This window comes from Genypterus blacodes, unplaced genomic scaffold, assembly GCF_046128005.1.
Source record: "Genypterus blacodes isolate CSIRO-AG114 ecotype Tasmania unplaced genomic scaffold, CSIRO-AGI_Gbla_v1 ptg000029l_1, whole genome shotgun sequence".
NCBI classification, from domain to species: domain Eukaryota; kingdom Metazoa; phylum Chordata; class Actinopteri; order Ophidiiformes; family Ophidiidae; genus Genypterus; species Genypterus blacodes.
Genome location: NW_027466842.1, coordinates 624353 through 651532, shown reverse-complemented (window position 1 = coordinate 651532; position 27180 = coordinate 624353). Strand labels below are relative to the sequence as shown.

At 40.3% G+C, this 27180-nt stretch overlaps 1 protein-coding gene and 20 non-coding genes across 21 annotated transcripts; 20 read left to right on the top strand and 1 right to left on the bottom strand.

The window, feature by feature from the left end:
• Positions 1-203: 203 nt before the first annotated feature.
• trnak-cuu (transfer RNA lysine (anticodon CUU)) lies at positions 204-276 on the top strand. Its single transcript has one exon. It is a non-coding gene; the product is annotated as a tRNA-Lys (tRNA).
• Positions 277-678: 402 nt separating this feature from the next.
• Positions 679-751, top strand: trnak-cuu (transfer RNA lysine (anticodon CUU)). Its single transcript has one exon. It is a non-coding gene; the product is annotated as a tRNA-Lys (tRNA).
• Positions 752-1156: 405 nt separating this feature from the next.
• trnak-cuu (transfer RNA lysine (anticodon CUU)) lies at positions 1157-1229 on the top strand. Its single transcript has one exon. It is a non-coding gene; the product is annotated as a tRNA-Lys (tRNA).
• Positions 1230-1633: 404 nt separating this feature from the next.
• On the top strand, positions 1634-1706 carry trnak-cuu (transfer RNA lysine (anticodon CUU)). Its single transcript has one exon. It is a non-coding gene; the product is annotated as a tRNA-Lys (tRNA).
• Positions 1707-2107: 401 nt separating this feature from the next.
• On the top strand, positions 2108-2180 carry trnak-cuu (transfer RNA lysine (anticodon CUU)). Its single transcript has one exon. It is a non-coding gene; the product is annotated as a tRNA-Lys (tRNA).
• A 403-nt stretch (positions 2181-2583) lies between these two features.
• Positions 2584-2656, top strand: trnak-cuu (transfer RNA lysine (anticodon CUU)). Its single transcript has one exon. It is a non-coding gene; the product is annotated as a tRNA-Lys (tRNA).
• Positions 2657-3058: 402 nt separating this feature from the next.
• Positions 3059-3131, top strand: trnak-cuu (transfer RNA lysine (anticodon CUU)). The gene has a single exon. It is a non-coding gene; the product is annotated as a tRNA-Lys (tRNA).
• A 404-nt stretch (positions 3132-3535) lies between these two features.
• trnak-cuu (transfer RNA lysine (anticodon CUU)) lies at positions 3536-3608 on the top strand. The gene has a single exon. It is a non-coding gene; the product is annotated as a tRNA-Lys (tRNA).
• Positions 3609-4689: 1081 nt separating this feature from the next.
• trnak-cuu (transfer RNA lysine (anticodon CUU)) lies at positions 4690-4762 on the top strand. The gene has a single exon. It is a non-coding gene; the product is annotated as a tRNA-Lys (tRNA).
• A 1344-nt stretch (positions 4763-6106) lies between these two features.
• trnak-cuu (transfer RNA lysine (anticodon CUU)) lies at positions 6107-6179 on the top strand. Its single transcript has one exon. It is a non-coding gene; the product is annotated as a tRNA-Lys (tRNA).
• Positions 6180-7060: 881 nt separating this feature from the next.
• Positions 7061-7133, top strand: trnak-cuu (transfer RNA lysine (anticodon CUU)). Its single transcript has one exon. It is a non-coding gene; the product is annotated as a tRNA-Lys (tRNA).
• A 3257-nt stretch (positions 7134-10390) lies between these two features.
• On the top strand, positions 10391-10463 carry trnak-cuu (transfer RNA lysine (anticodon CUU)). Its single transcript has one exon. It is a non-coding gene; the product is annotated as a tRNA-Lys (tRNA).
• Positions 10464-11804: 1341 nt separating this feature from the next.
• On the top strand, positions 11805-11877 carry trnak-cuu (transfer RNA lysine (anticodon CUU)). The gene has a single exon. It is a non-coding gene; the product is annotated as a tRNA-Lys (tRNA).
• An 881-nt stretch (positions 11878-12758) lies between these two features.
• On the top strand, positions 12759-12831 carry trnak-cuu (transfer RNA lysine (anticodon CUU)). Its single transcript has one exon. It is a non-coding gene; the product is annotated as a tRNA-Lys (tRNA).
• Positions 12832-16088: 3257 nt separating this feature from the next.
• On the top strand, positions 16089-16161 carry trnak-cuu (transfer RNA lysine (anticodon CUU)). Its single transcript has one exon. It is a non-coding gene; the product is annotated as a tRNA-Lys (tRNA).
• Positions 16162-16563: 402 nt separating this feature from the next.
• trnak-cuu (transfer RNA lysine (anticodon CUU)) lies at positions 16564-16636 on the top strand. The gene has a single exon. It is a non-coding gene; the product is annotated as a tRNA-Lys (tRNA).
• An 881-nt stretch (positions 16637-17517) lies between these two features.
• On the top strand, positions 17518-17590 carry trnak-cuu (transfer RNA lysine (anticodon CUU)). The gene has a single exon. It is a non-coding gene; the product is annotated as a tRNA-Lys (tRNA).
• A 402-nt stretch (positions 17591-17992) lies between these two features.
• trnak-cuu (transfer RNA lysine (anticodon CUU)) lies at positions 17993-18065 on the top strand. Its single transcript has one exon. It is a non-coding gene; the product is annotated as a tRNA-Lys (tRNA).
• Positions 18066-19898: 1833 nt separating this feature from the next.
• trnak-cuu (transfer RNA lysine (anticodon CUU)) lies at positions 19899-19971 on the top strand. The gene has a single exon. It is a non-coding gene; the product is annotated as a tRNA-Lys (tRNA).
• An 875-nt stretch (positions 19972-20846) lies between these two features.
• Positions 20847-20919, top strand: trnak-cuu (transfer RNA lysine (anticodon CUU)). Its single transcript has one exon. It is a non-coding gene; the product is annotated as a tRNA-Lys (tRNA).
• A 3255-nt stretch (positions 20920-24174) lies between these two features.
• Positions 24175-26292, bottom strand: LOC142994318 (protein ABHD8-like). Its single transcript, XM_076145096.1, has 4 exons — positions 25463-26292; positions 25176-25346; positions 24727-24943; positions 24175-24624 (listed from the first exon to the last, which is right to left on the bottom strand). The coding sequence occupies exons 1-4, from the start codon at positions 26290-26292 to the stop codon at positions 24412-24414; spliced, it is 1431 nt and encodes a 476-aa protein (XP_076001211.1). The 3' UTR covers positions 24175-24411.
• Between the last annotated feature and the right edge of the window lie 888 nt (positions 26293-27180).

The window sequence follows — 27180 nt, the reverse complement described above, 5'->3', positions numbered from 1 at the left end:
AAATAATCCCTGTTTCTTTATTATTCTATGTCGCTCAAGGAATCTTGATATGTAATTGGAACACAAGCCCGACTAGCTCAGTGGGTAGAGCATGACACAGACGTGAGTTAATGAATTATAATCCCTACCTTTGTATGATCAATTCCTCATCTTTTATCAATATATATTGTGGCAAAAAATCTTGAAATATGCACCATCCACAAGCCTGACTAGCTCAGTCGGTAGAGCATGAGACTCTTAATCTCAGGGTCGTGGGTTCGAGCCCCACGTTGGGCTATAGGTTTTTAAGAAGATCCATTATTTGAGGACTCAGACGCAAGGTACTGAGTAAGAATCCAACCTGGTTGCTGGTGTCAGTCAGGCAAGCCAGCATTTCTGGCAACGATTGTCAGTAGAGCCCTTTGAAATGTCAAAGTAACAATGGTACCTATAAAGTCATATTTCAAAGCTGTTTTGGGGTAAAAAGTATGCAAGAAAATAATCCCTGTTTCTTTGTAATTCTATGTCGCTCAAGGAATCTTGATATGTAATTAGAACACAAGCCCGACTAGCTCAGTGGGTAGAGCATGACACAGACGTGAGTTAATGAATTATAATCCCTACCTTTGTATGATCAATTCCTCATCTTTTATCAATATATATTGTGGCAAAAAATCTTGAAATATGCACCATCCACAAGCCTGACTAGCTCAGTCGGTAGAGCATGAGACTCTTAATCTCAGGGTCGTGGGTTCGAGCCCCACGTTGGGCTATAGGTTTTTAAGAAGATCCAACCATTTGAGGACTCAGACGCGAGGTACTGGGTAAGAATCCAACCTTGTTGCTGGTGTCAGTCAGGCAAGCCAGCATTTCTGGCAACGATTGTCAATAGAGCCCTTTGAAATGTCAAAGTAACAATGGTACCTATAAAGTCATATTTCAAAGCTGCTTTTGGGGTAAAAAGTATACAAGAAAATAATCCCTGTTTTGTTTTAATTCTATGTTGCTAAAGGAATCTTGATATGTAATTAGAACACAAGCCCGACTAGCTCAGTGGGTAGAGCATGACAAAAATGTGAGTTAATGAATTATAATCCCTACCTTTGTATGATCAATTACTCATCTTTTTCCAATATATATTCCTGCCAAAAAATCTTAAAATATGCACCCTCCACAAGCCTGACTAGCTCAGTCGGTAGAGCATGAGACTCTTAATCTCAGGGTCGTGGGTTCGAGCCCCACGTTGGGCTATAGGTTTTTAAGAAGATCGATTATTTGAGGACTCAGACGCAAGGTACTGAGTAAGAATCCAACCTTGTTGCTGGTGTCAGTCAGGCAAGCCAGCATCTCTGGCAACGATTGTCAGTAGAGCCCTTTGAAATGTCAAAGTAACAATGGTACCTATAAAGTCATATTTCAAAGCTGCTTTTGGGGTAAAAAGTATACAAGAAAATAATCCCTGTTTCTTTGTAATTCTATGTCGCTCAAGGAATCTTGATATGTAATTAGAACACAAGCCCGACTAGCTCAGTGGGTAGAGCATGACACAGACGTGAGTTAATGAATTATAATCCCTACCTTTGTATGATCAATTACTCATCTTTTTCCAATATATTTTCCTGCCAAAAAATCTTGAAATATGCACCCTCCACAAGCCTGACTAGCTCAGTCGGTAGAGCATGAGACTCTTAATCTCAGGGTCGTGGGTTCGAGCCCCACGTTGGGCTATAGGTTTTTAAGAAGATCGATTATTTGAGGACTCAGACGCAAGGTACTGAGTAAGAATCCAACCTTGTTGCTGGTGTCAGTCAGGCAAGCCAGCATTTCTGGCAACGATTGTCAATAGAGCGCTTTGAAATGACAAAGTTACAATGGTACCTATAAAGTCATATTTCAAAGCTGTTTTTGGGTAAAATGTACACAAGAAAATAATCCCTGTTTTTTATTATTCTATATTGCTCAAGAAATCTTGATATGTAATTAGAACACAAGCCCGACTAGCTCAGTGGGAAGAGCATGACACAGACGTGAGTTAATGAATTATAATCCCCACCTTTGTATGATCAATTCCTCATCTTTTTCCAATATATTTTGTGGCAAAAAATCTTGAAATATGCACCCTCCACAAGCCTGACTAGCTCAGTCGGTAGAGCATGAGACTCTTAATCTCAGGGTCGTGGGTTCGAGCCCCACGTTGGGCTATAGGTTTTTAAGAAGATCGATTATTTGAGGACTCAGACGCAAGGTACTGAGTAAGAATCCAACCTTGTTGCTGGTGTCAGTCAGGCAAGCCAGCATTTCTGGCAACGATTGTCAATAGAGCGCTTTGAAATGACAAAGTTACAATGGTACCTATAAAGTCATATTTCAAAGCTGCTTTTAGGGTAAAAAGTATACAAGAAAATAATCCCTGTTTCTTCGTAATTCTATGTCGCTCAAGGAATCTTGATATGTAATTAGAACACAAGCCCGACTAGCTCAGTGGGAAGAGCATGACACAGACGTGAGTTAATGAATTATAATCCCCACCTTTGTATGATCAATTCCTCATCTTTTTCCAATATATTTTGTGGCAAAAAATCTTGAAATATGCACCATCCACAAGCCTGACTAGCTCAGTCGGTAGAGCATGAGACTCTTAATCTCAGGGATGTGGGTTCGAGCCCCACGTTGGGCTATAGGTTTTTAAGAAGATCGATTATTTGAGGACTCAGACGCAAGGTACTGAGTAAGAATCCAACCTTGTTGCTGGTGTCAGTCAGGCAAGCCAGCATTTCTGGCAACGATTGTCAATAGAGCGCTTTGAAATGACAAAGTTACAATGGTACCTATAAAGTCATATTTCAAAGCTGTTTTTGGGTAAAATGAACACAAGAAAATATTCCCTGTTTTTTATTATTCTATATTGCTCAAGAAATCTTGATATGTAATGAGAACACAAGCCCAACTAGCTCAGTGGGTAGAGCATGACACAAATGTGAGTTAATGAATTATAATCCCTACCTTTGTATGATCAATTACTCATCTTTTTCCAATATATTTTCCTGCCAAAAAATCTTGAAATATCCACCATCCACAAGCCTGACTAGCTCAGTCGGTAGAGCATGAGACTCTTAATCTCAGGGTCGTGGGTTCGAGTTCCACGTTGGGCTGTAGGTTTTTAAGAAGATCCAACCATTTGAGGACTCACACGAAAGGTACTGAGTAAGAATCTAACCTTGTTGCTGGTGTCTGTCAGGCAAGCCAGCATCTCTGGCAACGATCGTCAATAGAGCCCTTTGAAATGACAAAGTAACAATGGTACCTATAAAGTCATATTTCAAAGCTGCTTTTAGGGTTTAAAGTATACAAGAAAATAATCCCTGTTTCTTCGTAATTCTATGTCGCTCAAGGAATCTTGATATGTAATAAGAACACAAGCCCGACTAGCTCAGTGGGAAGAGCATGACACAGACGTGAGTTAATGAATTATAATCCCCCGCTTTGTATGATCAATTCCTCATCTTTTTCCAATATATTTTGTGGCAAAAAATCTTGAAATATGCACCATCCACAAGCCTGACTAGCTCAGTCGGTAGAGCATGAGACTCTTAATCTCAGGGTCGTGGGTTAGAGCCCCACGTTGGGCTATAGGTTTTTAAGAAGATCCAACCATCTGAGGACTCAGACGCAAGGTACTGGGTAAGAATCCAACCTTGTTGCTGGTGTCAGTCAGGCAAGCCAGCATTTCTGGCAACGATTGTCAATAGAGCGCTTTGAAATGACAAAGTTACAATGGTACCTATAAAGTCATATTTCAAAGCTGCTTTTGGGGTAAAAAGTATACAAGAAAATAATCCCTGTTTCTTTATTATTCTATGTCGCTCAAGGAATCTTGATATGTAATTGGAACACAAGCCTGACTAGCTCAGTCGGTAGAGCATGAGACTCTTAGTCTCAGGGTCGTGGGTTTGAGCCCCACGTTGGGCTATAGATTTTTAAGAAGATCCATTATTTGAGGACTCAGACGCAAGGTACTGAGTAAGAATCCAACCTGGTTGCTGGTGTCAGTCAGGCAAGCCAGCATCTCTGGCAACGATTGTCAGTAGAGCCCTTTGAAATGTCAAAGTAACAATGGTACCTATAAAGTCATATTTCAAAGCTGCTTTTGGGGTAAAAAGTATACAAGAAAATAATCCCTGTTTCTTTATTATTCTATGTCGCTCAAGGAATCTTGATATGTAATTGGAACACAAGCCTGACTAGCTCAGTCGGTAGAGCATGAGACTCTTAGTCTCAGGGTCGTGGGTTTGAGCCCCACGTTGGGCTATAGGTTTAAGAAGATCCATTATTTGAGGACTCAGACGCAAGGTACTGAGTAAGAATCCAACCTGGTTGCTGGTGTCAGTCAGGCAAGCCAGCATCTCTGGCAACGATTGTCAGTAGAGCCCTTTGAAATGTCAAAGTGACAATGGTACCTATAAAGTCATATTTCAAAGCTGCTTTTGGGGTAAAAAGTATACAAGAAAATAATCCCTGTTTCTTTGTAATTCTATGTCGCTCAAGGAATCTTGATATGTAATTAGAACACAAGCCCGACTAGCTCAGTGGGTAGAGCATGACACAGACGTGAGTTAATGAATTATAATCCCTACCTTTGTATGATCAATCACTCATCTTTTTCCAATATATTTTCCTGCCAAAAAATCTTGAAATATGCACTATCCACAAGCCTGACTAGCTCAGTCAGTAGAGCATGAGACTCTTAATCTCAGGGTCGTGGGTTCGAGCCCCACGTTGGGCTATAGGTTTTTAAGAAGATCCAACCATTTGAGGACTCAGACGCAAGGTACTGGGTAAGAATCCAACCTTGTTGCTGGTGTCAGTCAGGCAAGCCAGCATTTCTGGCAACGATTGTCAATAGAGCCCTTTGAAATGTCAAAGTAACAATGGTACCTATAAAGTCATATTTCAAAGCTGCTTTTGGGGTAAAAAGTATACAAGAAAATAATCCCTGTTTTGTTTTAATTCTATGTTGCTAAAGGAATCTTGATATGTAATAAGAACACAAGCCCGACTAGCTCAGTGGGTAGAGCATGACAAAAATGTGAGTTAATGAATTATAATCCCTACCTTTGTATGATCAATTACTCATCTTTTTCCAATATATATTCCTGCCAAAAAATCTTGAAATATGCACCCTCCACAAGCCTGACTAGCGTTGGTAGAGCATGAGACTCTTAATCTCAGGGTCGTGGGTTCGAGCCTCACGTTGGGCTATAGGTTTTTAAGAAGATCGATTATTTGAGGACTCAGACGCAAGGTACTGAGTAAGAATCCAACCTTGTTGCTGGTGTCAGTCAGGCAAGCCAGCATTTCTGGCAACGATTGTCAATAGAGCGCTTTGAAATGACAAAGTTACAATGGTACCTATAAAGTCATATTTCAAAGCTGTTTTTGGGTAAAATGTACACAAGAAAATAATCCCTGTTTTTTATTATTCTATATTGCTCAAGAAATCTTGATATGTAATTAGAACACAAGCCCGACTAGCTCAGTGGGAAGAGCATGACACAGACGTGAGTTAATGAATTATAATCCCCACCTTTGTATGATCAATTCCTCATCTTTTTCCAATATATTTTGTGGCAAAAAATCTTGAAATATGCACCCTCCACAAGCCTGACTAGCTCAGTCGGTAGAGCACGAGACTCTCGGGTCGTGGGTTCGAGCCCCACGTTGGGCTATAGGTTTTTAAGAAGATCGATTATTTGAGGACTCAGACAAAATGTACTGAGTAAGAATCCAACCTTGTTGCTGGTGTCAGTCAGGCAAGCCAGCATTTCTGGCAACGATTGTCAATAGAGCGCTTTGAAATGACAAAGTTACAATGGTACCTATAAAGTCATATTTCAAAGCTGTTTTTGGGTAAAATGAACACAAGAAAATAATCCCTGTTTTTTATTATTCTATATTGCTCAAGAAATCTTGATATGTAATGAGAACACAAGCCCAACTAGCTCAGTGGGTAGAGCATGACACAAATGTGAGTTAATGAATTATAATCCCTACCTTTGTATGATCAATTACTCATCTTTTTCCAATATATTTTCCTGCCAAAAAATCTTGAAATATGCACCATCCACAAGCCTGACTAGCTCAGTCGGTAGAGCATGAGACTCTTAATCTCAGGGTCGTGGGTTCGAGCCCCACGTTGGGCTGTAGGTTTTTAAGAAGATCCAACCATTTGAGGACTCACACAAAATGTACTGAGTAAGAATCTAACCTTGTTGCTGGTGTCTGTCAGGCAAGCCAGCATCTCTGGCAACGATCGTCAATAGAGCCCTTTGAAATGACAAAGTAACAATGGTACCTATAAAGTCATATTTCAAAGCTGCTTTTAGGGTTTAAAGTATACAAGAAAATAATCCCTGTTTCTTCGTAATTCTATGTCGCTCAAGGAATCTTGATATGTAATAAGAACACAAGCCCGACTAGCTCAGTGGGAAGAGCATGACACAGACGTGAGTTAATGAATTATAATACCCACCTTTGTATGATCAATTCCTCATCTTTTTCCAATATATTTTGTGGCAAAAAATCTTGAAATATGCACCATCCACAAGCCTGACTAGCTCAGTCGGTAGAGCATGATACTCTTAATCTCAGGGTGGTGGGTTCGAGCCCCACGTTGGGCTATAGGTTTTTAAGAAGATCCAACCATCTGAGGACTCAGACGCAAGGTACTGTGTAAGAATCCAACCTTGTTGCTGGTGTCAGTCAGGCAAGCCAGCATTTCTGGCAACGATTGTCAATAGTGCCCTTTGAAATGTCAAAGTAACAATGGTACCTATAAAGTCATATTTCAAAGCTGTTTTTGGGTAAAATGAACACAAGAAAATATTCCCTGTTTCTTTATTATTCTATGTCGCTCAAGGAATCTTGATATGTAATTGGAACACAAGCCCGACTAGCTCAGTGGGTAGAGCATGACACAGACGTGAGTTAATGAATTATAATCCCTACCTTTGTATGATCAATTCCTCATCTTTTATCAATATATATTGTGACAAAAATATCTTGAAATATGCACCATCCACAAGCCTGACTAGCTCAGTCGGTAGAGCATGAGACTCTTAATCTCAGGGTCGTGGGTTCGAGCCCCACGTTGGGCTATAGGTTTTTAAGAAGATCGATTATTTGAGGACTCAGACGCAAGGTACTGAGTAAGAATCCAACCTTGTTGCTGGTGTCAGTCAGGCAAGCCAGCATTTCTGGCAACGATTGTCAATAGAGCGCTTTGAAATGACAAAGTTACAATGGTACCTATAAAGTCATATTTCAAAGCTGTTTTTGGGTAAAATGTACACAAGAAAATAATCCCTGTTTTTTATTATTCTATATTGCTCAAGAAATCTTGATATGTAATGAGAACACAAGCCCGACTAGCTCAGTGGGTAGAGCATGACACAAATGTGAGTTAATGAATTATAATCCCTACCTTTGTATGATCAATTACTCGTATTTTTTCAATATATTTTCCTGCCAAAAAATCTTGAAATATCCACCATCCACAAGCCTGACTAGCTCAGTCGGTAGAGCATGAGACTCTTAATCTCAGGGTCGTGGGTTGGAGCCCCACGTTGGGCTATAGGTTTTTAAGAAGATCCAACCATTTGAGGACTCACACAAAATGTACTGAGTAAGAATCCAACCTTGTTGCTGGTGTCAGTCAGGCAAGCCAGCATCTCTGGCAACGATTGTCAATAGAGCCCTTTGAAATGTCAAAGTAACAATGGTACCTATAAAGTCATATTTCAAAGCTGCTTTTGGGGTAAAAAGTATACAAGATAATAATTCCTGTTTCTTTGTAATTCTATGTTGCTCAAGGAATCTTGATATGTAATTAGACCACAAGCCCGACTAGCTCAGTGGGTAGAGCATGACACAGACGTGAGTTAATGAATTATAATCCCTACCTTTGTATGATCAATTACTCGTATTTTTTCAATATATTTTCCTGCCAAAAAATCTTGAAATATGCACCAGCCACAAGCCTGACTAGCTCAGTCGGTAGAGCATGAGATTCTTAATCTCAGGGTCCTGGGTTCGAGCCCCACGTTGGGCTATAGGTGTCTAACAAGATCCAACCATTTGAGGACTCAGACGCAAGGTACTGGGTAAGAATCCAACCTTGTTGCTGGTGTCAGTCAGGCAAGCCAGCATTTCTGGCAACGATTGTCAATAGAGCCCTTTGAAATGTCAAAGTAACAATGGTACCTATAAAGTCATATTTCAAAGCTGCTTTTGGGGTAAAAAGTATACAAGAAAATAATCCCTGTTTTTTTTTTATTCTATGTCGCTCAAGGAATCTTGATATGTAATTAGAACACAAGCCCGACTAGCTCAGTGGGTAGAGCATGACAAAAATGTGAGTTAATGAATTATAATCCCTACCTTTGTATGATCAATTACTCATCTTTTTCCAATATATATTCCTGCCAAAAAATCTTGAAATATGCACCCTCCACAAGCCTGACTAGCGTTGGTAGAGCATGAGACTCTTAATCTCAGGGTCGTGGGTTCGAGCCCCACGTTGGGCTATAGGTTTTTAAGAAGATCGATTATTTGAGGACTCAGACGCAAGGTACTGAGTAAGAATCCAACCTTGTTGCTGGTGTCAGTCAGGCAAGCCAGCATTTCTGGCAACGATTGTCAATAGAGCGCTTTGAAATGACAAAGTTACAATGGTACCTATAAAGTCATATTTCAAAGCTGTTTTTGGGTAAAATGTACACAAGAAAATAATCCCTGTTTTTTATTATTCTATATTGCTCAAGAAATCTTGATATGTAATGAGAACACAAGCCCGACTAGCTCAGTGGGTAGAGCATGACACAAATGTGAGTTAATGAATTATAATCCCTACCTTTGTATGATCAATTACTCGTATTTTTTCAATATATTTTCCTGCCAAAAAATCTTGAAATATCCACCATCCACAAGCCTGACTAGCTCAGTCGGTAGAGCATGAGACTCTTAATCTCAGGGTCGTGGGTTGGAGCCCCACGTTGGGCTATAGGTTTTTAAGAAGATCCAACCATTTGAGGACTCACACAAAATGTACTGAGTAAGAATCCAACCTTGTTGCTGGTGTCAGTCAGGCAAGCCAGCATCTCTGGCAACGATTGTCAATAGAGCCCTTTGAAATGTCAAAGTAACAATGGTACCTATAAAGTCATATTTCAAAGCTGCTTTTGGGGTAAAAAGTATACAAGATAATAATTCCTGTTTCTTTGTAATTCTATGTTGCTCAAGGAATCTTGATATGTAATTAGACCACAAGCCCGACTAGCTCAGTGGGTAGAGCATGACACAGACGTGAGTTAATGAATTATAATCCCTACCTTTGTATGATCAATTACTCGTATTTTTTCAATATATTTTCCTGCCAAAAAATCTTGAAATATGCACCAGCCACAAGCCTGACTAGCTCAGTCGGTAGAGCATGAGATTCTTAATCTCAGGGTCCTGGGTTCGAGCCCCACGTTGGGCTATAGGTGTCTAACAAGATCCAACCATTTGAGGACTCAGACGCAAGGTACTGGGTAAGAATCCAACCTTGTTGCTGGTGTCAGTCAGGCAAGCCAGCATTTCTGGCAACGATTGTCAATAGAGCCCTTTGAAATGTCAAAGTAACAATGGTACCTATAAAGTCATATTTCAAAGCTGCTTTTGGGGTAAAAAGTATACAAGAAAATAATCCCTGTTTTTTTTTTATTCTATGTCGCTCAAGGAATCTTGATATGTAATTAGAACACAAGCCCGACTAGCTCAGTGGGTAGAGCATGACAAAAATGTGAGTTAATGAATTATAATCCCTACCTTTGTATGATCAATTACTCATCTTTTTCCAATATATATTCCTGCCAAAAAATCTTGAAATATGCACCCTCCACAAGCCTGACTAGCGTTGGTAGAGCATGAGACTCTTAATCTCAGGGTCGTGGGTTCGAGCCCCACGTTGGGCTATAGGTTTTTAAGAAGATCGATTATTTGAGGACTCAGACGCAAGGTACTGAGTAAGAATCCAACCTTGTTGCTGGTGTCAGTCAGGCAAGCCAGCATTTCTGGCAACGATTGTCAATAGAGCGCTTTGAAATGACAAAGTTACAATGGTACCTATAAAGTCATATTTCAAAGCTGTTTTTGGGTAAAATGTACACAAGAAAATAATCCCTGTTTTTTATTATTCTATATTGCTCAAGAAATCTTGATATGTAATTAGAACACAAGCCCGACTAGCTCAGTGGGAAGAGCATGACACAGACGTGAGTTAATGAATTATAATCCCCACCTTTGTATGATCAATTCCTCATCTTTTTCCAATATATTTTGTGGCAAAAAATCTTGAAATATGCACCATCCACAAGCCTGACTAGCTCAGTCGGTAGAGCATGAGACTCTTAATCTCAGGGTCGTGGGTTCGAGCCCCACGTTGGGCTATAGGTTTTTAAGAAGATCGATTATTTGAGGACTCAGACGCAAGGTACTGAGTAAGAATCCAACCTTGTTGCTGGTGTCAGTCAGGCAAGCCAGCATTTCTGGCAACGATTGTCAATAGAGCGCTTTGAAATGACAAAGTTACAATGGTACCTATAAAGTCATATTTCAAAGCTGTTTTTGGGTAAAATGAACACAAGAAAATATTCCCTGTTTTTTATTATTCTATATTGCTCAAGAAATCTTGATACGTAATGAGAACACAAGCCCAACTAGCTCAGTGGGTAGAGCATGACACAAATGTGAGTTAATGAATTATAATCCCTACCTTTGTATGATCAATTACTCATCTTTTTCCAATATATATTCCTGCCAAAAAATCTTGAAATATGCACCCTCCACAAGCCTGACTAGCGTTGGTAGAGCATGAGACTCTTAATCTCAGGGTCGTGGGTTCGAGCCTCACGTTGGGCTATAGGTTTTTAAGAAGATCGATTATTTGAGGACTCAGACGCAAGGTACTGAGTAAGAATCCAACCTTGTTGCTGGTGTCAGTCAGGCAAGCCAGCATTTCTGGCAACGATTGTCAATAGAGCGCTTTGAAATGACAAAGTTACAATGGTACCTATAAAGTCATATTTCAAAGCTGTTTTTGGGTAAAATGTACACAAGAAAATAATCCCTGTTTTTTATTATTCTATATTGCTCAAGAAATCTTGATATGTAATTAGAACACAAGCCCGACTAGCTCAGTGGGAAGAGCATGACACAGACGTGAGTTAATGAATTATAATCCCCACCTTTGTATGATCAATTCCTCATCTTTTTCCAATATATTTTGTGGCAAAAAATCTTGAAATATGCACCCTCCACAAGCCTGACTAGCTCAGTCGGTAGAGCACGAGACTCTCGGGTCGTGGGTTCGAGCCCCACGTTGGGCTATAGGTTTTTAAGAAGATCGATTATTTGAGGACTCAGACAAAATGTACTGAGTAAGAATCCAACCTTGTTGCTGGTGTCAGTCAGGCAAGCCAGCATTTCTGGCAACGATTGTCAATAGAGCGCTTTGAAATGACAAAGTTACAATGGTACCTATAAAGTCATATTTCAAAGCTGTTTTTGGGTAAAATGAACACAAGAAAATAATCCCTGTTTTTTATTATTCTATATTGCTCAAGAAATCTTGATATGTAATGAGAACACAAGCCCAACTAGCTCAGTGGGTAGAGCATGACACAAATGTGAGTTAATGAATTATAATCCCTACCTTTGTATGATCAATTACTCATCTTTTTCCAATATATTTTCCTGCCAAAAAATCTTGAAATATGCACCATCCACAAGCCTGACTAGCTCAGTCGGTAGAGCATGAGACTCTTAATCTCAGGGTCGTGGGTTCGAGCCCCACGTTGGGCTGTAGGTTTTTAAGAAGATCCAACCATTTGAGGACTCACACAAAATGTACTGAGTAAGAATCTAACCTTGTTGCTGGTGTCTGTCAGGCAAGCCAGCATCTCTGGCAACGATCGTCAATAGAGCCCTTTGAAATGACAAAGTAACAATGGTACCTATAAAGTCATATTTCAAAGCTGCTTTTAGGGTTTAAAGTATACAAGAAAATAATCCCTGTTTCTTCGTAATTCTATGTCGCTCAAGGAATCTTGATATGTAATAAGAACACAAGCCCGACTAGCTCAGTGGGAAGAGCATGACACAGACGTGAGTTAATGAATTATAATACCCACCTTTGTATGATCAATTCCTCATCTTTTTCCAATATATTTTGTGGCAAAAAATCTTGAAATATGCACCATCCACAAGCCTGACTAGCTCAGTCGGTAGAGCATGATACTCTTAATCTCAGGGTGGTGGGTTCGAGCCCCACGTTGGGCTATAGGTTTTTAAGAAGATCCAACCATCTGAGGACTCAGACGCAAGGTACTGTGTAAGAATCCAACCTTGTTGCTGGTGTCAGTCAGGCAAGCCAGCATTTCTGGCAACGATTGTCAATAGTGCCCTTTGAAATGTCAAAGTAACAATGGTACCTATAAAGTCATATTTCAAAGCTGTTTTTGGGTAAAATGAACACAAGAAAATATTCCCTGTTTCTTTATTATTCTATGTCGCTCAAGGAATCTTGATATGTAATTGGAACACAAGCCCGACTAGCTCAGTGGGTAGAGCATGACACAGACGTGAGTTAATGAATTATAATCCCTACCTTTGTATGATCAATTCCTCATCTTTTATCAATATATATTGTGACAAAAATATCTTGAAATATGCACCATCCACAAGCCTGACTAGCTCAGTCGGTAGAGCATGAGACTCTTAATCTCAGGGTCGTGGGTTCGAGCCCCACGTTGGGCTATAGGTTTTTAAGAAGATCGATTATTTGAGGACTCAGACGCAAGGTACTGAGTAAGAATCCAACCTTGTTGCTGGTGTCAGTCAGGCAAGCCAGCATTTCTGGCAACGATTGTCAATAGAGCGCTTTGAAATGACAAAGTTACAATGGTACCTATAAAGTCATATTTCAAAGCTGTTTTTGGGTAAAATGTACACAAGAAAATAATCCCTGTTTTTTATTATTCTATATTGCTCAAGAAATCTTGATATGTAATGAGAACACAAGCCCGACTAGCTCAGTGGGTAGAGCATGACACAAATGTGAGTTAATGAATTATAATCCCTACCTTTGTATGATCAATTACTCGTATTTTTTCAATATATTTTCCTGCCAAAAAATCTTGAAATATCCACCATCCACAAGCCTGACTAGCTCAGTCGGTAGAGCATGAGACTCTTAATCTCAGGGTCGTGGGTTGGAGCCCCACGTTGGGCTATAGGTTTTTAAGAAGATCCAACCATTTGAGGACTCACACAAAATGTACTGAGTAAGAATCCAACCTTGTTGCTGGTGTCAGTCAGGCAAGCCAGCATCTCTGGCAACGATTGTCAATAGAGCCCTTTGAAATGTCAAAGTAACAATGGTACCTATAAAGTCATATTTCAAAGCTGCTTTTGGGGTAAAAAGTATACAAGATAATAATTCCTGTTTCTTTGTAATTCTATGTTGCTCAAGGAATCTTGATATGTAATTAGACCACAAGCCCGACTAGCTCAGTGGGTAGAGCATGACACAGACGTGAGTTAATGAATTATAATCCCTACCTTTGTATGATCAATTACTCGTATTTTTTCAATATATTTTCCTGCCAAAAAATCTTGAAATATGCACCAGCCACAAGCCTGACTAGCTCAGTCGGTAGAGCATGAGATTCTTAATCTCAGGGTCCTGGGTTCGAGCCCCACGTTGGGCTATAGGTGTCTAACAAGATCCAACCATTTGAGGACTCAGACGCAAGGTACTGGGTAAGAATCCAACCTTGTTGCTGGTGTCAGTCAGGCAAGCCAGCATTTCTGGCAACGATTGTCAATAGAGCCCTTTGAAATGTCAAAGTAACAATGGTACCTATAAAGTCATATTTCAAAGCTGCTTTTGGGGTAAAAAGTATACAAGAAAATAATCCCTGTTTTTTTTTTATTCTATGTCGCTCAAGGAATCTTGATATGTAATTAGAACACAAGCCCGACTAGCTCAGTGGGTAGAGCATGACAAAAATGTGAGTTAATGAATTATAATCCCTACCTTTGTATGATCAATTACTCATCTTTTTCCAATATATATTCCTGCCAAAAAATCTTGAAATATGCACCCTCCACAAGCCTGACTAGCGTTGGTAGAGCATGAGACTCTTAATCTCAGGGTCGTGGGTTCGAGCCCCACGTTGGGCTATAGGTTTTTAAGAAGATCGATTATTTGAGGACTCAGACGCAAGGTACTGAGTAAGAATCCAACCTTGTTGCTGGTGTCAGTCAGGCAAGCCAGCATTTCTGGCAACGATTGTCAATAGAGCGCTTTGAAATGACAAAGTTACAATGGTACCTATAAAGTCATATTTCAAAGCTGTTTTTGGGTAAAATGTACACAAGAAAATAATCCCTGTTTTTTATTATTCTATATTGCTCAAGAAATCTTGATATGTAATGAGAACACAAGCCCGACTAGCTCAGTGGGTAGAGCATGACACAAATGTGAGTTAATGAATTATAATCCCTACCTTTGTATGATCAATTACTCGTATTTTTTCAATATATTTTCCTGCCAAAAAATCTTGAAATATCCACCATCCACAAGCCTGACTAGCTCAGTCGGTAGAGCATGAGACTCTTAATCTCAGGGTCGTGGGTTGGAGCCCCACGTTGGGCTATAGGTTTTTAAGAAGATCCAACCATTTGAGGACTCACACAAAATGTACTGAGTAAGAATCCAACCTTGTTGCTGGTGTCAGTCAGGCAAGCCAGCATCTCTGGCAACGATTGTCAATAGAGCCCTTTGAAATGTCAAAGTAACAATGGTACCTATAAAGTCATATTTCAAAGCTGCTTTTGGGGTAAAAAGTATACAAGATAATAATTCCTGTTTCTTTGTAATTCTATGTTGCTCAAGGAATCTTGATATGTAATTAGACCACAAGCCCGACTAGCTCAGTGGGTAGAGCATGACACAGACGTGAGTTAATGAATTATAATCCCTACCTTTGTATGATCAATTACTCGTATTTTTTCAATATATTTTCCTGCCAAAAAATCTTGAAATATGCACCAGCCACAAGCCTGACTAGCTCAGTCGGTAGAGCATGAGATTCTTAATCTCAGGGTCCTGGGTTCGAGCCCCACGTTGGGCTATAGGTGTCTAACAAGATCCAACCATTTGAGGACTCAGACGCAAGGTACTGGGTAAGAATCCAACCTTGTTGCTGGTGTCAGTCAGGCAAGCCAGCATTTCTGGCAACGATTGTCAATAGAGCCCTTTGAAATGTCAAAGTAACAATGGTACCTATAAAGTCATATTTCAAAGCTGCTTTTGGGGTAAAAAGTATACAAGAAAATAATCCCTGTTTTTTTTTTATTCTATGTCGCTCAAGGAATCTTGATATGTAATTAGAACACAAGCCCGACTAGCTCAGTGGGTAGAGCATGACAAAAATGTGAGTTAATGAATTATAATCCCTACCTTTGTATGATCAATTACTCATCTTTTTCCAATATATATTCCTGCCAAAAAATCTTGAAATATGCACCCTCCACAAGCCTGACTAGCGTTGGTAGAGCATGAGACTCTTAATCTCAGGGTCGTGGGTTCGAGCCCCACGTTGGGCTATAGGTTTTTAAGAAGATCGATTATTTGAGGACTCAGACGCAAGGTACTGAGTAAGAATCCAACCTTGTTGCTGGTGTCAGTCAGGCAAGCCAGCATTTCTGGCAACGATTGTCAATAGAGCGCTTTGAAATGACAAAGTTACAATGGTACCTATAAAGTCATATTTCAAAGCTGTTTTTGGGTAAAATGTACACAAGAAAATAATCCCTGTTTTTTATTATTCTATATTGCTCAAGAAATCTTGATATGTAATTAGAACACAAGCCCGACTAGCTCAGTGGGAAGAGCATGACACAGACGTGAGTTAATGAATTATAATCCCCACCTTTGTATGATCAATTCCTCATCTTTTTCCAATATATTTTGTGGCAAAAAATCTTGAAATATGCACCATCCACAAGCCTGACTAGCTCAGTCGGTAGAGCATGAGACTCTTAATCTCAGGGTCGTGGGTTCGAGCCCCACGTTGGGCTATAGGTTTTTAAGAAGATCGATTATTTGAGGACTCAGACGCAAGGTACTGAGTAAGAATCCAACCTTGTTGCTGGTGTCAGTCAGGCAAGCCAGCATTTCTGGCAACGATTGTCAATAGAGCGCTTTGAAATGACAAAGTTACAATGGTACCTATAAAGTCATATTTCAAAGCTGTTTTTGGGTAAAATGAACACAAGAAAATATTCCCTGTTTTTTATTATTCTATATTGCTCAAGAAATCTTGATACGTAATGAGAACACAAGCCCAACTAGCTCAGTGGGTAGAGCATGACACAAATGTGAGTTAATGAATTATAATCCCTACCTTTGTATGATCAATTACTCATCTTTTTCCAATATATTTTCCTGCCAAAAAATCTTGAAATATGCACCATCCACAAGCCTGACTAGCTCAGTCGGTAGAGCATGAGACTCTTAATCTCAGGGTCGTGGGTTCGAGCCCCACGTTGGGCTGTAGGTTTTTAAGAAGATCCAACCATTTGAGGACTCACACGAAAGGTACTGAGTAAGAATCTAACCTTGTTGCTGGTGTCTGTCAGGCAAGCCAGCATCTCTGGCAACGATCGTCAATAGAGCCCTTTGAAATGACAAAGTAACAATGGTACCTATAAAGTCATATTTCAAAGCTGCTTTTAGGGTTTAAAGTATACAAGAAAATAATCCCTGTTTCTTCGTAATTCTATGTCGCTCAAGGAATCTTGATATGTAATAAGAACACAAGCCCGACTAGCTCAGTGGGAAGAGCATGACACAGACGTGAGTTAATGAATTATAATACCCACCTTTGTATGATCAATTCCTCATCTTTTTCCAATATATTTTGTGGCAAAAAATCTTGAAATATGCACCATCCACAAGCCTGACTAGCTCAGTCGGTAGAGCATGATACTCTTAATCTCAGGGTGGTGGGTTCGAGCCCCACGTTGGGCTATAGGTTTTTAAGAAGATCCAACCATCTGAGGACTCAGACGCAAGGTACTGGGTAAGAATCCAACCTTGTTGCTGGTGTCAGTCAGGCAAGCCAGCATTTCTGGCAACGATTGTCAATAGTGCCCTTTGAAATGTCAAAGTAACAATGGTACCTACAAAGTCATATTTCAAAGCTGTTTTTGGGTAAAATGAACACAAGAAAATATTCCCTGTTTCTTTATTATTCTATGTCGCTCAAGGAATCTTGATATGTAATTGGAACACAAGCCCGACTAGCTCAGTGGGTAGAGCATGACACAGACGTGAGTTAATGAATTATAATCCCTACCTTTGTATGATCAATTCCTCATCTTTTATCAATATATATTGTGACAAAAATATCTTGAAATATGCACCATCCACAAGCCTGACTAGCTCAGTCGGTAGAGCATGAGACTCTTAATCTCAGGGTCGTGGGTTCGAGCCCCACGTTGGGCTATAGGTTTTTAAGAAGATCGATTATTTGAGGACTCAGACGCAAGGTACTGAGTAAGAATCCAACCTTGTTGCTGGTGTCAGTCAGGCAAGCCAGCATTTCTGGCAACGATTGTCAATAGAGCGCTTTGAAATGACAAAGTTACAATGGTACCTATAAAGTCATATTTCAAAGCTGTTTTTGGGTAAAATGTACAAAAGAAAATAATCCCTGTTTTTTATTATTCTATATTGCTCAAGAAATCTTGATATGTAATGAGAACACAAGCCCGACTAGCTCAGTGGGTAGAGCATGACACAAATGTGAGTTAATGAATTATAATCCCTACCTTTGTATGATCAATTACTCGTCTTTGTCCAATATATTTTGTTTCAAAGAAATCTTGAAATATGCACCCTCCACAAGCCTGACTAGCTCAGTCGATAGAGCATGAGACTCTTAATCTCAGGGTCGTGGGTTCGAGCCCCACGTTGGGCTATAGGTTTTTAAGAAGATCGATTATTTGAGGACTCAGACGCAAGGTACTGAGTAAGAATCCAACCTTGTTGCTGGTGTCAGTCAGGCAAGCCAGCATTTCTGGCAACAATTGTCAATAGAGCCCTTTGAAATGTCAAAGTAACAATGGTACCTATAAAGTCATATTTCAAAGCTGCTTTTGGGGTAAAAAGTATACAAGAAAATAATCCCTGTTTTTTTTTAATTCTATGTCGCTCAAGGAATCTTGATATGTAATTAGAACACAAGCCCGACTAGCTCAGTGGGTAGAGCAAGACACAGACGTGAGTTAATGAATTATAATCCCTACCTTTGTATGATCAATTACTCGTATTTTTTCAATATATTTTCCTGCCAAAAAATCTTGAAATATGCACCATCCACAAGCCTGACTAGCTCAGTCGGTAGAGCATGAGACTCTTAATCTCAGAGTCGTGGGTTGGAGCCCCACGTTGGGCTATAGGTTTTTAAGAAGATCCAACCATTTGAGGACTCACACAAAATGTACTGAGTAAGAATCCAACCTTGTTGCTGGTGTCAGTCAGGCAAGCCAGCATCTCTGGCAACGATTGTCAATAGAGCCCTTTGAAATGTCAAAGTAACAATGGTACCTATAAAGTCATATTTCAAAGCTGCTTTTGGGGTAAAAAGTATACAAGATAATAATTCCTGTTTCTTTGTAATTCTATGTTGCTCAAGGAATCTTGATATGTAATTAGACCACAAGCCCGACTAGCTCAGTGGGTAGAGCATGACACAGACGTGAGTTAATGAATTATAATCCCTACCTTTGTATGATCAATTACTCGTATTTTTTCAATATATTTTCCTGCCAAAAAATCTTGAAATATGCACCAGCCACAAGCCTATCTAGCTCAGTCGGTAGAGCATGAGATTCTTAATCTCAGGGTCCTGGGTTCGAGCCCCACGTTGGGCTGTAGGTTTTTAAGAAGATCCAACCATTTGAGGACTCACACAAAAGGTACTGAGTAAGAATCCAACCTTGTTGCTGGTGTCAGTCAGGCAAGCCAGCATCTCTGGCAACGATTGTCAATAGAGCGCTTTGAAATGTGAAAGTAACAATGGTACCTATAAAGTCATATTTCAAAGCTGCTTTTGGGGTAAAAAGTATACAAGAAAATAATCCCTGTTTTTTTTTATTCTTTATCTCTCAAGGAATCTTGATATGTAATTGGAACACAAGCCCGACTAGCTCAGTGGGTAGAGCATGACACAAATGTGAGTTAATGAATTATAATCCCTACCTTTGTATGATCAATTCCTCATTTTTTTCCAATGTATTTTGTGTCATAAATATCTTGAAAAATACACTCCACAGGCCTGACTAGCTCAGTCGGTAGAGCATGAGACTCTTAATCTCGGGGTCGTGGGTTTGAGCCCCACGGTGGGCTATAGGTTTTTAAGAAGAACGATTATTTGAGGACGCAGACGCAAGGTACTGAGTAAGAATCCAACCTTGTTGCTGGTGTCAGTCAGGCAAGCCAGCATTTCTGGCAACGATTGTCAATAGAGCCCTTTGAAATGTCAAAGTAACAATGGTACCTATAAAGTCATATTTCAAAGCTGCTTTTGGGGTAAAAAGTATACAAGAAAATAATCCCTGTTTCTTTATTATTCTATGTCGCTCAAGGAATCTTGATATGTAATTGGAACACAAGCCCGACTAGCTCAGTGGGTAGAGCATGACACAAATGTGAGTTAATGAATTATAATCCCTACCTTTGTATGATCAATTACTCATCTTTTTCCAATATATTTTGTGGCAAAAAATCTTGAAATATGCACGATCCACAAGCCTGACTAGCTCAGTCGGTAGAGCATGAGACTCTTAATCTCAGGGTCGTGGGTTCGAGCCCCTCGTTGGGCTATAGGTTTTTAAGAAGATCCAACCATTTGAGGACTCACACAAAAGGTACTGAGTAAGAATCCAAGCTTGTTGCTGGTGTCAGTCAGGCAAGCCAGCATTTCTGGCAACGATTGTCAATAGAGCCCTTTGAAATGTCAAAGTAACAATGGTACCTATAAAGTCATATTTCAAAGCTGCTTTTGGGGTAAAAAGTATACAAGAAAATAATCCCTGTTTCTTTATTATTCTATGTCGCTCAAGGAATCTTGATATGTAATTGGAACACAAGCCCGACTAGCTCAGTGGGTAGAGCATGACACAAATGTGAGTTAATGAATTATAATCCCTACCTTTGTATGATCAATTACTCATCTTTTTCCAATATATTTTGTGGCAAAAATATCTTGAAATATGCACCATCCACAAGCCTGACTAGCTCAGTCGGTAGAGCATGAGACTCTTAATCTCAGGGTTCGAGCCCCACGTTGGGCTATAGGTTTTTAAGAAGATCCAACCATTTGAGGACTCACACGAAAGGTACTGAGGAAGAATCCAACCTTGTTGCTGGTGTCAGTCAGGCAAGCCAGCATTTCTGGCAACGATCGTCAATAGAGCCCTTTGAAATGACAAAGTAACAATGGTACCTATAAAGTCATATTTCAAAGCTGCTTTTGGGGTAAAAAGTATACAAGAAAATAATCCCTGTTTCTTTATTATTCTATGTCGCTCAAGGAATCTTGATATGTAATTGGAACACAAGCCCGACTAGCTCAGTGGGTAGAGCATGACACAAATGTGAGTTAATGAATTATAATCCCTACCTTTGTATGATCAATTACTCATCTTTTTCCAATATATTTTGTGGCAAAAAATCTTGAAATATGCACGATCCACAAGCCTGACTAGCTCAGTCGGTAGAGCATGAGACTCTTAATCTCAGGGTCGTGGGTTCGAGCCCCTCGTTGGGCTATAGGTTTTTAAGAAGATCCAACCATTTGAGGACTCACACAAAAGGTACTGAGTAAGAATCCAAGCTTGTTGCTGGTGTCAGTCAGGCAAGCCAGCATTTCTGGCAACGATTGTCAATAGAGCCCTTTGAAATGTCAAAGTAACAATGGTACCTATAAAGTCATATTTCAAAGCTGCTTTTGGGGTAAAAAGTATACAAGAAAATAATCCCTGTTTCTTTATTATTCTATGTCGCTCAAGGAATCTTGATATGTAATTGGAACACAAGCCCGACTAGCTCAGTGGGTAGAGCATGACACAAATGTGAGTTAATGAATTATAATCCCTACCTTTGTATGATCAATTACTCATCTTTTTCCAATATATTTTGTGGCAAAAATATCTTGAAATATGCACCATCCACAAGCCTGACTAGCTCAGTCGGTAGAGCATGAGACTCTTAATCTCAGGGTTCGAGCCCCACGTTGGGCTATAGGTTTTTAAGAAGATCCAACCATTTGAGGACTCACACGAAAGGTACTGAGGAAGAATCCAACCTTGTTGCTGGTGTCAGTCAGGCAAGCCAGCATTTCTGGCAACGATCGTCAATAGAGCCCTTTGAAATGACAAAGTAACAATGGTACCTATAAAGTCATATTTCAAAGCTGCTTTTAGGGTAAAAAGTATACAAGAAAATATTCCCTGTTTTTTTTTATTCTATATCGCTCAAGAAATCTACTACTAATACTCTTAATCTCATAGGTTTTTAAGAATGAGCTTCTGAGAACATCCAACCATTTGAGGACTCAAACGCTAGGTACTGAGGTAGAATCTGTTGTTCATGTGATGGTGATGATGTGAAGATGAAGAAGGAGTCTCAGCTGACATTGTCTTGCTTGTATAATAAAGGTTTATTACAGTTAAGTACAGCATCAAAACAAGCACCATGTTATGCCTGTTAGAGGTTCGGAAGCCAATATGGATCTCTCCCGACACCCTTGTCCTGCACCTTTTTTTATAGAATGCTTGTTTATGTGAAAATATGGAAATACATGTGTATCCCATACTCTATGGACCCCTACATCTGGAACCAGAGGCCTCTCTCCTACACATTCCACAGATACCACACCTACTATGAAACTTTTAGACACTACAATACCACACCTACTATGGAACTTTTAGACACTACAAATCCAACCTTGTTGCTGGTGTCAGTCAGGCAAGCCAGCATTTATGGCTCCCGATGAGGTTGCTGCCTTGAATGAGTGAGTGAGTAAATGAATTACAGTCCCAACCTTTGTATGATCAATTACTCATCCCTTTTCAATATATTTGCCCCAAGAACATCCATCCAGAAAAAAGTCAAAAGCATGCGTAGAGAGGGTGTTCTCGTTTGATACTGGGCCTCTTTAAGTGGTGTTAAGCAACACTTGGACCTAACTGCTCCAGATGAGGTTGGCACCTTGCATGGTGCCATCTGCCCCTGCCATCAGCGAGGTCATTGAAAAGTGCTTTGGAGAAAAGAGCTACATAAACACAGTCATTTACAAACAAAGACAAATGAAGACTCTGAACATCTGTTTTTATTTCATGCCAGGGAAGGCACATCCATACACCGACTTCAACAGTTTTAATAAGCTATATAATGTTATATGCATCTACATCCAGGCAGTGCATATTTTATGATTTCCATGAATAAATGCAACAATAACATGAACACATTTTATGAACCACAAAAGATATAGCACATTAGAGCACTAACAATTTGTATATGCACACTTTTAGCAGAAAAGGTACATGTGCACCCTGCTGTCCATACAGTTTTACTGACCTTTTCACCAAAGGAGACATAGAGTACATTGCATCAGCAGCACTTGATGGTATTTTGGAAAGTCTATACAGAATATATAATATTTTAGAGGCATCAGGGCCAGCTTAGATGATTTTTTATAAAATGTACACTCTCCTGTTTTCCCAGTATCTAAAATCCTCTTTATTTAGTTTCAGGTGCATAAGACTGGTCATGTTGCATCCACACTCTGTCAAAATGCATATATAACAGACCTGCATGGTTTGTAAAAACATCCCCTTTGCAAGGGGAACTTCTCCTTTGGCTGACTTCTATTTAAGTTTCAACGCTGGGCATCCAGTTGCAAATGCACCAGTTTATAGTTTCTGCACCTCAAAATGGTAGAAACCATGCAGTCAACAGGTAAGCACTAGCACAGAGCCTATTACACTGTGCTTAGAACTCGCATCTTACTGTCTCATTATGAGACAAAGCAACACCCATGAATGAATGTCTCACCATGAACATCATTTCTAGCTCATTCTTTCAGTCTGGCACCTTTCTATGAAGAGGGCGGACTGGAGTTTAGTAGGGGAACACACTCTTGTTCTTGTTCTGGGTTTTTCAACTTCATTAGACACAAAAGCTTGAAGCGGTTAATACAACCACATATTGTTGCTGTTATTTCATAGTAAAGGCAAAATAATACTTATATTGGGGGAACACTTTGATTAACAGGGGGGATACAGTGGAACACTTTGAAAAGGAGACCAAACCATGGCCAATGTAGTTTGTAAAATGAAATACTTTTGGAAGCTTGGCTGCTGGAATGAAGGCGGGGTGGGGGGGTGCATTTGGCCTTCACGTATGTTCACATCTTCAACCAATTAGTAATATATTTTTGTGATGTGTTGATTTTCATGCAGAAATATAACATTGATGACCCGGTTGTTTTTTTAGTTAAAGAGTTAAATATATGAGAAGGATATTGCTCATAATTGGGAATATAACACAGTTTTATTGAATAAGTCTCCATAATCAAGATGGTGCACAGTGTCACACGCCAGGGGTGTGTATGTCTGCACAGCTAATTGGCTGGTTTGCAGATGAACATTGAATATGTTTTTCAATAATGGTTTTGAAGGATGTATGGGGTGAAATTAGTTGGAATATATTTCATGTCTTTTGTCATTCTCATCCAGTCAGAATTTGAGAATGCAGTAACACGATCAACACTTTTCTTTCCCAGTTCACTGCATATTCATGTGTCAAATTTCCACCGAAAACACATGTTGGATGAGTCCAATGCTGAATAGAATCTGCTGTATTTCACAGAAAGAAGAGGAAATTCAGACACTGTTTTGCAGGTTTTAGGCTTTTGGTCTCTCAATGCTCAGTTTTTCATCATGAGCATACACATATCATAAACATATCATAAATAGACACTGTCCTCTTGACCTCCTGGTAATGTGTTATTTTGCAAACATGGAGTGACAGACCACAGACCTGTGAAAAGAGAAGCATCTCATTCTGGTGTCCTTATGTAGCTTCCATTTTTCGCTACTTGGCACCAGGTCAAGTCATGCCTCGTCCTGGACCATCAGTACCGCCTCCATCCTCAACAGGTGGCTGTGTTTGGCTCTAGCCTTGGAGCAACCTTAAGAACACATGCCAAAAAAGGCCTTCTCCCAATGCGTCACTGATCAATCTAGGCTCCTCGTTGGTTATTTGTACATGGGCTTATTTGTTTTTAGTGTGTGTACAATGTCATTGACAGCGACAGACTTCTCTGCGTCTGTCTTGTTGCTGTCTTTTCTGGACATGTCTGGCTCCCATAGAAAGAACTCATGCAGGAGGGTGTTGACTGTGTCAGGACACTCCATCATGACCATGTGACTTCCCTCCTCAATGACTTTTAGGAATGCGAAGAGCAGGATCTAGACAGAAAGTCAAAATCATGAATTAAGCATGAAAGTGATATAAAATCTAAAGCATCAATATAAGGCAACGTCTCATGTGTCCTCTCTGTGGCGTCATACCTCTGCCATGCGCTGGTCCTCATCCACGGGGACAAACTTATCACACATGCCATGCACCAGAAGGATGGGCACAGTGAGCTCGGCATGGTAGACCTCATCCCCCTCAGGCCAATACTGGCCACTCATCATGGCACGCAGGACAAATGGCGACACATTGAAGGCATTGCCCTGCTTCAACAGCTGCTTCTCTTTGGCACCTTGACGTGCAAATCCAGCTCTTTACATACGGGAGAGACAGGAGGTGTTAGATAGAACTTTTAGGTGTACAGTTTGACAAGGAGCCCTTGAAAACAAATGCAGAGAGGAAATGTGAAGAGCTTTTTTACATAGCCAAAGAGTCTATTCTATATTTTGACAAGAGTTGCTATTTTATTTGTCGGGAGGGAAGTTACTAGTAGTGCGTCAATTGCCTGTGGGGTTAATTTTGATATCATAGTTGCCAATCTTACTTGAGGAAGCTCCAGGCCAGACAGGGGGAAAGACAGTGAAGAACACAAGATGGCAGCTGGAAGATGGAGCAAAGGCTGGGCTCCAGAGCTGTGGGACCTCCACCATTGATCATTACCACCTTATGGACCAAGTCAGGATATTCATGGGCCAGGAAGGTACAGAATGACACCCTGGGAGAAATATATGGAATGAAGATAATATGAGAAATAATTTTGAATAAATCAGATGAAAATACATCCCAGTTATTTTGATCAGCTGTAGAACTACTTGAGAGCATCTCACTTACCCATATGAATGGCCAATGAGAATGTTGCGTTTACGTGCATATCGTTTGAAGATGGCGCGTAAATCCTCTGCCAGGGCATAGAAAGTGTAAGCCGCTGCGATCTGTGGGGCAGTGCTGGCTCCGTGGCCTGCCAGGTCTGGTGCGATCACCTCGTAGCCAAGCCTCGAGAAGAAATCCAATTGGCTGCCCCAAATGTCCAGAGAGCCGCCAACGCCATGCACGAAGAATAGTGCTACGTCCGAGTGAGTCCCTTTGCAGCTTGAGATCACCCTCTTGGAGTCAATCTGCACTGTGCGCTTGGGCTTGCGACGGCGACGACGAGGAGGGGGAGCGGGTTTCTGATCGCCAGGGGTAGAAGGAACAGGGGGACGAACAGGATTGGGGTCCGGAGAAGAGGCCATTTCTTTGTAGTCGGCCAGCTCCACCTCTAAAGTGCTACAGGGCTCCAGATCTCCATCCTGACACTGCAGGATCTCAGAGTGCAGAACATCGCCCAGATTCTCAATCACCAACTGGCCATTGCGGTAGACTGTGATCTTCCTCTTGCAGTGGACACTGCTCCCGGTTATACACTCATTAGTTGAATCCTCAGGAGAGCCAGTGTCATCACAGTTTCCATTGCCCTCCCTCTTATCCTTGCCTGCCATTTGGTTTTCTGATACAACTGGCTGACGCTCAGGGATGATATGTCGCACCCGCAGTACTCTCCCAGGTTTCACCTCCACAAATTCAAAGCCATTAGAGGGTTCAGACGACTCCAGAGGCAAAACAAGGCTGGCAGCCTTCCCTGTCAGGCAGCACAGTATCCCTTCAGTAATACTGGTCAGCATGGTGCTTCCCTGCATACATAAACAACATAATGCATCAGAGAAAATGACAAATACCTGCAAAATCACCCATTATATTAGAAGTCTTTGCACAATTTCAAACAAATATTCTCAAAGTGTATTTCCTTTTGAAGACAAGTTAGACCCAGGCTGTTTCCTAGCTATGCCATTTCAATTAAATGGTCCATAATCCTTTCCTTTAACATTTAACAGCCAGCATAGAGGAAAATGTTGTTACAGGCAATACAGCCAGTATATGTATATCATCAATAGGCTGCAAAGCTCCTCCAAAACTCACATGTCATCATTCTGAGGATAAAAATGATTAATAAACAAGAAAACAACTTATTGCGCAATACAGATTCAATGCCCTAGAAGATGATTCTGATTGCTCTCAATAACTACCTGAGGCGGGGAATATATAAATAGAAAATGTCAGTCATGAGGTACAACTTTTGTGTATGTCAGCAAATGTCTCATAACTGCATGACAGCACTTCCACCAGCTCCAGTGTTTCCTATGTCTGTCACTCACAGCCACTGCTCACATTTCATTTTGGCTGTTGTGCAAATAAAGCATCATTAGGAAAAACTACCCAAACAAAGGCAAGCTGATTATAACAAGGAAACAGACTGGGAAGGATCCCCATGTGAGGCTTTATTGTTTCCTGGATACAGAAATGTGAAACAGAACACAGTGTGTGTATTATCTTACTGCCTACACGGCAGGTTTCATAGTATTGCTCATAATGTATCATGTTACAAATAAAGTAGGGCATCATATATAAATCATGGCTCAGCAGAGATTACAATTACTTGGATAATAAATTGATAACTGACACTATAGTCATACTATCTTCTTCAGATACAGATTAATATTTGACCTTTTCTA

Bases quoted from the DNA above. Each gene is read 5' to 3' on its own strand.
- LOC142994318 (XM_076145096.1), bottom strand. From the start codon at position 26,292: ATGCTGACCAGTATTACTGAAGGGATACTGTGCTGCCTGACAGGGAAG. The intron at 25,347-25,462 runs GTAAGTGAGATG...TATTTCTCCCAG, and splicing joins CTCATTGGCCATTCATATGG to GGTGTCATTCTGTACCTTCC. The intron at 24,944-25,175 runs GTAAGATTGGCA...CCGTATGTAAAG, and splicing joins CTGGCCTGGAGCTTCCTCAA to AGCTGGATTTGCACGTCAAG.